The sequence below is a fragment of the Chiloscyllium plagiosum genome, chromosome 16, assembly GCF_004010195.1.
Source record: "Chiloscyllium plagiosum isolate BGI_BamShark_2017 chromosome 16, ASM401019v2, whole genome shotgun sequence".
Lineage (NCBI taxonomy): Eukaryota > Metazoa > Chordata > Chondrichthyes > Orectolobiformes > Hemiscylliidae > Chiloscyllium > Chiloscyllium plagiosum.
The window spans coordinates 45,489,530-45,499,472 of NC_057725.1; the positions used below are offsets into that span (position 1 = coordinate 45,489,530).

At 41.9% G+C, this 9,943-nt stretch overlaps 1 protein-coding gene across 1 annotated transcript in view; it reads left to right on the plus strand.

Annotated features, from left to right (window-relative positions):
* The window catches only part of LOC122558051, a 47,063-nt gene extending 37,120 nt beyond the window's left edge, over nucleotides 1-9,943 (plus strand). Inside the window, exons 3-4 of the mRNA XM_043706377.1 lie at nucleotides 248-432; nucleotides 8,003-9,943. Of these exons, the coding sequence (XP_043562312.1) occupies nucleotides 248-432; nucleotides 8,003-8,851 (1,034 nt within the window). The 3' untranslated portion in view covers nucleotides 8,852-9,943. The remainder of the gene's footprint in view (nucleotides 1-247; nucleotides 433-8,002) is intronic.

Sequence of the window (9,943 nt, forward strand, 5' to 3'; positions counted from 1 at the left end):
AGAACAGGATGGGTCACTTTCCACTTCAGAAGGGAAATTGGAGTTGCAACATAGTACAGGTCTTTAAAGTTATAAAAGATTGATAGAATATGCACAGAGAGACAGTGGACATCAGTATAGGGTAGTCATCATGAATTCAAATAGGGAACAAAGAAGTACATTCTGAATTTCGGAAGTGATGTGTAGATTGCTTTTTAAAAGTACTTTTCGTGAATATAAACCACTAATGTTCTCTTCTGTTTTGTAGGCTCATGCCCAAATTTGGTAATAAGTAGAAGCGATCAACCAGACTGCAAGCATATCACCATGACATCTAGTCCAAAGCTTCCAGTTCGATCACACAGGCCCCTCTGTTTGTCTGTCTCATCCGATGGCAATGGGAGATATGTGGCTTTGGAATCCCAGGATTTTAAAAGCAGCCTGAAATCCCAGGTATGAGCAATAAATAATCTACAAAGTGTATATTTTACTTTTGATGGGGGAAGCCATCATTGAAAATGACTGTCAGGCAAAATATGTAGTGCTTGAGCAGATTTGGTATTTTGATGAGGTGTTGACTGGAGCTAAGGGTGTTGGATTACTGCACAGATATTGAAAGACACTATACCTTTAAGACAACTGAATGACATCACAACATTTGAAGCTGTAGTGCAAACGGTTTCATGGTAATCAGCCAGTCAGTTAGTCAACTATATGTATAACATAACGGTAATCTAAGTAAGCATATAACCCATGCTATAACTGTACATCTGAGACCTCATAGTTTGTTGTTAATTACTAATAATCTGATATCTGATTCAATGAGACCCTAAATCTGTGTTATATTTCACATGGGCTAACCTAGAAAAACCACAAAGGAGGTTTAAGGTAGCAATATCTTTGGAATTCAACTGATCAGAAATCAGTTCCATTTACAGGAGGAGAAGGATAGGTGAAGAAATTCAGACTAAAGGAATCTTTCAACCTTGACAGTGTGGAAAGATGCTGTTCGGCCCAGCAAGTCCTCACTGCCCTTCAGTACATCCCACCCAAACCCAGCTACCAACCCTATCCCCATAATCCCATATTTACCATGGTTAGTCCACTTAACCTGCATATCTCTGGACACTGCAGGATAATTTGGCATGGTCAATCCACCTACCTGCACATCTTTGGACAATGGGAAGAAACTGGAGCACCTGACAGAAGCCCACATAGACTTGGGGAGAACATGCTAGCTCTAGACAGAAAGAAAAGACTGGAATCTAACCTGGGTCTCTGGCAGTATGCTGCAGTATGAGGCAGCAGTACTGACTACTGAGCTGTTAAGCTGCCTCTGTAATTATTTCTTTGCTTGAAGTGGATATGCATTAATCACCTCACTCAGTGTCAAACTGACACGGTCATCAGCACCATTCGAGGATAGATTTTTTTTCAGTTTATAATCATTTTGACACCTTCGTTTTCTGAGGGCTGTTATTCATTCTATAACCCAGTTCCATTGCCTCTAGCAGCCATGAGACACCTCACTCAAATAAGAACTTTTCAGATATTCTGTGAGCACCCTAAATGTCAGAGATGAGCAAGTGGCATTCTACAAAAATAGTGAACTGTGGTTTACAAGACCGTGATCAGGAGTAAGGAGAGAGTGAGGATTGCAGATGCTGGAGCTCAGAGTCGTGCTGGAAAAGCACAGCTTGTCAGGCAGCATCCGAGGAGCAGGAGAATCGACGTTTCGGGCATAAGCCCTTCATCAGGAATGAGGCTTGTGGGTTGGGGCTGAGAGATGAATGGTAGAGGGTTGGGGTTGAGGGGAGGTAGCTGGGAGAGCGATAGGTGGATGAAGGTGAGAGAGAAGGTGATAGGTCAGAGGAGGGAGTAATGGACAGGTCCGGAGGGCAGTGCCAAGTTGGAGGCTTGGGACTGGGATAATTTGGGGGGAGGGAAAATGAGGAAGCTGTTGAAATTCACATTTATCCCGTGAGATTGCAGGGTCCCAAGGTGGAATATGAGACGTTCTTCCCCCAGGCGTAGGGTGGTAACGGTTTGATGGTGGAGGAGACCTGCATGCCCTTGACGAAGTGGGAGAGGGAGTTGAAGTGTTCAGCCACGGGGCAGTGGAGTTGGTGGGTGCAGGTGTCCCAGAGATGCTCTGAAACAATACACAAGAAAGCGTCCCTGATGTAGAGGAGACCACACTGGGTGCAATGGATGCAGTTGGTAGAGGTACAGGTGAATTTCTGATGGATGGGGAAGGATCCCATGGGGCCTTGGATGGAGGTGAGGGAGCGGTATGGGCGCAGGTTTTGCACGTCCTGTGGTGGCAGGGAAAGGTGCCAGGAGTTGGGTGTGGGCTGGTTGGGGGTGTGAATCCGTTGAGGGAGTCGCAGAGGGAATGGTCTTTTCAGAATGCTGATATCTCAGTCCCAAACCTTGAATTTGGCACCACCCTCCGGAGCTGTCCATCACTGCCCACCCTGACCTATTACCTTATCCCTCTCCTTCATCCACCTATCGCTTTCCCAGCTACCTCCCACCACCACCTCCCCCCTCACCCACCACCCCATTTATCTCGCAGCCCCTGGCCCACAAGCCTCATTCCTGATGAAGGGCTTATGCCCGAAAAATTGATTCTCCTGCTCCTCGGATGCTACCTGACCTGCTGTGCTTTTCCAGCACCACACTCTCAACCATGATCAGGAATAAGAAGGCTGGCAGTTTATTACAGTGTCGTTTCTACACCAAATTCATTTGTAAAAATTGATCTTTGGCTAAGTCGCCATTTAATGTCGCTTGATCATATTTGTAGAAATTGTCACATAAACCAGCTATGGTTTCAAGCATGTAAAAGCATGTTTGCTTTCCTCTTTCTTTGCAAAGATGTTGCATTGTGATACAAGTGCAGCCTCACTAAATTCAACAGCACAGTGCTGTTCATCCTAAACAAAAGAGGAATTTGTTGAACATTTGTGCAGACAGCTTTATGAAGAGAGAAGAAATATTCAGGGCATTTCACAATATTTGAAAAGGTAAAGAAGCACAGGAAAATGCTCTCCATGGAGACACTTTACCCAAACTGTTCAAAGGAGGCAGAACATGTAAATGAAATATTATTATTGTGTCTGGGTGGGCTCATTTTGATCCATTATCAGTCTCTCAGTTTTTGTTTTTGTTGAAGGCAAAATTATCCCTGTTGTGCATTTTGAGCATGCTTTGTGTTTTTCTTTTCAACTTCCACCAGTAAGGACAGGGCCACTTTAAGTTCATGCAGTTATACAAATTTTCTTCAAGACAACAGTTTATAATGTGTCTCAGTCAAACAGAAAAAAAGCCAAGGGAAAGTAAATTTTGTTAAACAGGGAGGTTTTTGAATGAAGTGTATCCCATTTTGTGGTGCAAATAAAACATACATTAAAGCATCTTCAATAAATTCTGGCCTGGATGTCCCTATGACCAGATAGTCATTGGAATGTCAAAGACCGGATTTCCATGTTGGGACCATGTGGAATCCCGGACTTAGCAGAATCTGTGGGTAGGGCCCAGGAAGTGGAAGACAGTGATGGGCAATTCCTCCTCATCTCGAATTTCCTGGGAAAAATCCTTGATGTTGGAGAATTCAGTGGTTTCCCTGTCAGTTAAGTTCGCAGTTACTCAGGAAAAGTTAGACAATTTCTATTCTAAACCTATTCTAATTCCTGGGGAATAATAAGGCTGACCCCTCATGGTAGCATACAGCCAGCCCCTCACTGTACACCCCGCTAAAGTACACTTGCCCCACCAGACCATTGACAATATCCCAATACCCCTTCAACCAGGCCAGACACTCACACCCACCCACCCCCAAATAACAATACAACCTGATTCTATAATCTGGCTCCAAAGGAGCTAACAGCACTATCTCCCTTTTGGATCCTAAACTCACCCTTCATCAGTCCCAGCCATGTCCCTTCACCTTCAACTACCAAATTTGACACACCTGATGGCAGATTCCACCACCACGTGTATTGGCCTTCCAAACCATTTTCTTCTCTGGCCCTGAAACCCCCTCTGTGTCTACCACCTTGTTAGATCCATGCCACCCTCCCTGTCAGCTTGACATCGCTTGGGAAGACCACTGACCCTGTCCAACATTAACGGAACCAGCCCCAGTCTCTTACCACTGGACATGACCCCCAACCCTCCTGCTGTTGACCCATTTCCCTGTGCCCCTCAAGACACTGCCAACTTCACTAGCCGACTCCCTATCCACTCTTCCTTGCCTCACTAAAACCCTCCACTGTCCTTCATTGGACATGATGCCAGCCTCCTCTTCCACCACCAAATCTAATGCACCTACCCCACCCTTCCACACAGATACTGACCTACCCTAAGAATCTGACACCCAGGCACCTGACTCAGTTAGCCTCCTGGGCCATACCAATCTGGTGCCCTATTCCCTGGCACCCTCCCATCCCTGAAACCCCACCTGTATTGCATCCTGGTACCCTACCGACTGGCACCCTATTCCCACTCTTACATCACACATATATTCTCTCACAATATTTGTTGAAATGCCTGGCTGTGCTGCTGGATATTTAAATCTCAGGACACATCATACTGACTGCTGCAGAAAGAGATATGGTTTGACTTCTTCTGACCAATTCTGCATCCCTGAAGGAACCAATATCAGATTTTCTGGAAAGAGATGCAGAACTCGGTCCTTTTGGGAAAAGAAAGAAGAAGCGGTGGCAATCATCTGACCATGATTGCCACCGCTCGGAAAGTCCAAATGTTTTCTGTGGGATTATTACTCTGCCTATTTTCACCATTAAATTAATGCTTTGAGAAGCATTCCCTGTGGGCTGTGTCCCTTTTCAAAAGTGAAGTATTAATAGCAGTGTGGTGCTGAAACCCTGTGAATCAGACTGACTTGTTGATCTGTATATCCTGTTCAATACTAATTATCTTGTGATATGTGTGCCAGATGAGAATCTTTCCCAGATTAAAAGCACGACTTGTATCCAAGGAAGTGTGAGTTGAGATACACCCCAAGTTGCTCCAATTCTCTGAGTTAAGGTTATTCTGTTATGGTGTACAACTTGTTTAGTGGGGATTTAATCGAACACTTTCAAGCTGGACTTCTGTAAGTGAAGTTATAATCAACAAATCAATGCTTTGCTGCAGAGATTTATTTTAAGCTGCATCCAAAATGTGCAGATGATGCGAATTGGTCATGATAGGTTGCCCCATTGTGTCCAGCAATGTGCAGGCTGGGTGGGTTAGCCATGGGAAATTAGGTTATGGGCATAGGGCAGGGGACTGGGTCTGGGTGGGGTGCTGTTTGGAGGATTAGTGCAGACTTGATGGGCGGAGTGGCCTCTTTCTGCATTGAAGAGATTCTAAATATAATTTTAAAAATATAATAATCCTACATATCAAGATAAGAGACATATAGCAAGGCTACTTCATTTTCTTACCTGTAAGAATGCTGCTTGCCAGCACGCTACAGCTTTAATGTCACCATGCCAAGCACAGCTTTCAGAGAACTTCATGTTCCTAATCAGCAAGAGGAGTGCTATTGTACCAAACTGCTAATGAAATCTCATTGCTGAAAATAGGTCACTAGTTAAGGAAAGAGATTGAGATTCTCATGTCTCTTATTAAAACAGCAGCTTGAGATTAAATTGCACTATGAAAACACAAGGCTTGATTTTCTTAAAACAGGATTAATTATTTGATCCCTCACATTATTGGCACAATTTAGCAGCTTGGTAACTTACATTCCTGACTGGCAGTAGAATATCATTGCTTTCAGAGAGGATAGTGGTTATGTACAGATGTGGCCCATTCGTAAATAAGTTGAATAAATGCAGTATGTAAAAACTGCTGTGTTGATGGGTGCACTTCCACTGGGATGAGCTGCTTATTCTGTTGTTGTTGTTACTATCCAAATAACATTCTCTTGCTACCCTGAAGATGAGGTTCTTTAGTGTTTGGGTGTGAGTGCCTGACAATGAACGATATTGTTTTTCCCATTTTTTACGTGAGAATCTAAAGGTTGAAGAATAACCTTAACAGTCGGTTACTCTGCATGCCAAGATTGGTCTTGCCTTAGCTTTGCATGTAGCTTTCAGCAGAAATCACTGGTAACTGAGGGCAATGTTAGTGTCCTCACTTTCCCTGTATTTCTGACCAGTTAACTCAGTGTGGACCAGGGATCGAAAATGAAAAATTATTGTTTTCTACGGCTTATTACCACCTATTGCAATGCAGCGTCTTTATCCAATAAAGCATGGAGTAAGTCTATCATGTTTAGTTATATTCCATCCCAAAAAGTTGTGGATGTTTGAGGAAATCCAACACCTTTCTTCCACCCAGATACTGATGAGTCAAGTCTTTGGATTGATAACTGATCACTGATATTAGATGTAATATTGGACTATAGTTGGTATAGGAATATAGTCAGGCCTTTAAAGAAATCCAGCATTAGAGGTCAGATTTTCAGGTATGGTGACCTAGCATATTACCAGAGTAGCAGCCCAGATGTTCTCATTATAGATCCCTGATGAACATTGGCGAACAAAAGTCAATACAACTTGAGTATTGCTAAGAATAGATACATTTTGTTGAAGCATTTCATCTTATATTCATCAGATCCTTTGCAAGCTTATCCTTGTAAAGAGGAGCAATATTTGTTGCTGCATGAGAACAGAATGCAAAACTCAAAAACACAGAATCCAATGTTAGATGTGGTTCTACAATTGGATAGTATTTACAAAGTCCTGAGTTTGTAAAGATTTACTCTGACAACTAACCTAAAGTTATCAGTCAGGTTCACAGTGTGGCATACTTGAGCATTCTGGAAGTTAAATAAGCAGAATATATTAATACACCGGGCCCCATTCTTTGCAGACAGAAAGATCATGTAAACACATTGCATTTGTTTCAATTTAACACAATTGACAACAGTCATTCTCTGCTTCATTCATCAGGGAAATGTCTTGACCATTGAAGATCCACCTTCCTGGTTTACACTTAAACAGTGCTTTAACTGTCAGTCATCATCTAGCTAGTCCAATCTCCATGGCAATGTCTTTACCAACCATAGTCTACTTGACAACCAATCAACAGTCTTATCCAATATAAACTGCCCCTTTATCTTGGTATTCTTGAAAATCTCCTAATGAGTGCAGAATGAAAACAAAAAAAAAGTTGTTTTTTTAGCAATACTCAATGAAATATGAGTTTATCTGTGGCCCAGCTGGAGAAAATGACAATGACATCTGGAAGATTAAAGTAAAAGCCCCCTTAGTTTCAATAATAATTTCAAGAAAAGATTCAATATATCATATCAATTACATGCATGACACTGTGATCATTTGCTATAAACTCTGTCTTATGATCCTGCTCCACTAGCAGGATTGTGTGATTGTTAAGTTTCTCCACCCCAGTCCAACACAGACATCTCCACTTCAATTAAAGAAACATGCCAATTCCTTCTTGGTTTAATCTACACATGCCTACTGTTTCAAACCATACAGTTGGCTCTGGATGGCCTGAGGGAACTTAGGAATGGATGACAGATACAGTCTTGATAAGTTTACCCACATCCCAACTACAAATATTTTTAAAAACCGTACTCTATTAATGCTTTGTGTTAAAAACACTTGGTGTTGCAATTATTGGTGTGAACATCGTGCAGGGTTTATGGGATCTAACTTAAGGATGTAGCCTGAATCTGACTACTGAGTCCAGACATAAATTAGTGTCCATGTACAATGACTATGGTTTTCGACCCATTGGCTGGCTTTTTTGAAGCCGAATGATTTAAAGCACTAATGATGTATCAAAAGGCACGAATGTTCAAAGTTCAAAATGGAAAATTTGACATAGAAATCAAATCATTAAGAAGCATACTGTCAAAGAATACTCAAAATCTCTTAATGCGCAATTTAAGAAAAAAAATTGAGATTCCTGTTAAGTTTGGGGATATTGTTTATTATGTTGATCCTTTTCCTAATGATGTTATTAAAACCTTTTTCAGATGGTAAAGGCTGATACCACTAGAGCTTGTAGCAGCACTGGTTCTCTGGAGAGAGCTTCCCTCTTTTGCGCTTCTGGGTCAAACACATCCACCTCAAATTTATCAGGTTCCAATGAAACACTGGCTAAAACAAAGTCATCCAGCAGGTTCTCCTTATTTTCACCCCCTTGGAACAGCAGCTCAGAATCTGACTCCAACCCTCCTTCGAGATCTGGGTCCAAAAAGCTCAAGAACCACAGCCGCAGATCCTTAAGTAAAACAGACAGTCCGAAGGACTGCAAACGGGGCATTCCTGAGCAGCTGCAGTACACTGAACCAGTCATCGCCAAGGTAACGGACTACATTTATGTGGGGAACCTCAATGCGGCCTACAGTGGGCGTATCCTGTGCAAGAACAACATAGACAGCATCATTGATATGAGCAATCTCCCTGGAGAGCTGAACATGTGTTTAATTCCATGTACCTGCTCCAGGAATGTCAAACACAGTTGGTCCCGTCTCAAGGTCGACATCAGTGACTTTTCAAATGACGACGTTTTCCCTTTGAAACAACAATGCTTTGAAGACATTAATGAATGCATCAATGCATCAACGGAGAAACAGAAACGTGTCCTAATTCACTGCCGGGATGGGTATTCTCTGGCACCAACTTGTATTATACAGTACCTCATGCAGAAGCAGAACATGCAGCTTATGACTGCATATGAGTTTGTCAGAGCCAAGTATCCACTCAATATCAAGGAATGTCACCAAAATCTTTTGGTAATGCTTGAGAAGTCATTGAGGCCTGGGAACATGAACCCTGAGTGTTTTAAACAAGCCCTGTCCCGAAAGATGGCTTGGACCTAATTTGATGGCTTTCATCACCATTAAAATAAATGCCTTAAGATTTTGCTCACAATTTCCATTAGGTAAAACTGAGAAACCATCAGAAAGTTTGCTCTGCTTGAATATACTGTTTGAGGTACAAACCCAGAGCAAACTATTTCCTCCCTGAACATTTCTGTACATTTTTATAACCCTATCATTTTGCTTTCTGCATTAAATTCTTGTATTAATGTTTTGCTTGATTTTCCAAATGGTAAACTGTATCAGTAAGAGATTTCTTTGTATTAAATATAAGGTTAAACTTGAGATAACATGAGGAAGCTGTAGCATTGAAGTATTGGGAAATGAAAACTATATATTTTGTTTTCAACATGTTTTGGTATCATTAAAATACAGGTTTTGGTTGTGAACCAGTAATTATTGAATGTGATGCATATTCACAGGCTAAATTTACATTGCTGGCTGTGCATCATGTTCTACTCAGGAACATAGGAATTTGGAATGTGAGATTCACAGAAATATAGAATGCAATATTATAAGCTGGAATGTAACTCTATGATGATATAAGACTGTGTTGTCTCTGAATTTTGCACTGTTCTAGAGTTGTAATGCATCTTGAACAGTACCTAAGCAATGTCAGACTATCTCCAAGAGTTGGTCACAGAATGTATGAGCTTAATACAACTTGGAGTCAAATTGTTGGCCCTAACGCCACCCCTACATTGTTATGCACCTGAAGCCTTTGGTTTAAAATGATATGCCATTACAATACAATTTAGATTTACATAAGTCTGAATTTCCTTTGAACATCACCTCTAGGTGGCTCAAAAAGCATAAGAAGAATGACATCATTCTCCAAGTGATAGGAAGTAGCTGCCAGATAAAAGATGTAAAATAAAGGTGCCCGCATGACAGAATAAAGTCAATCTACTTTTATTTCCCCTGGCACCTCATTCTTTCTTCCACTCTTGCTGGGAGCTCCTAATCTTTCCCCAGCCTTCACTTCACTCCCAGTGCAGATTTCCCTCACCCTCCCCCAATGGAGATTTCCCACACCCTTATCCCAGCGCAGATTTCCTTCACCCTCCCCCCAGTGCAGATTTTCCTCCCCCT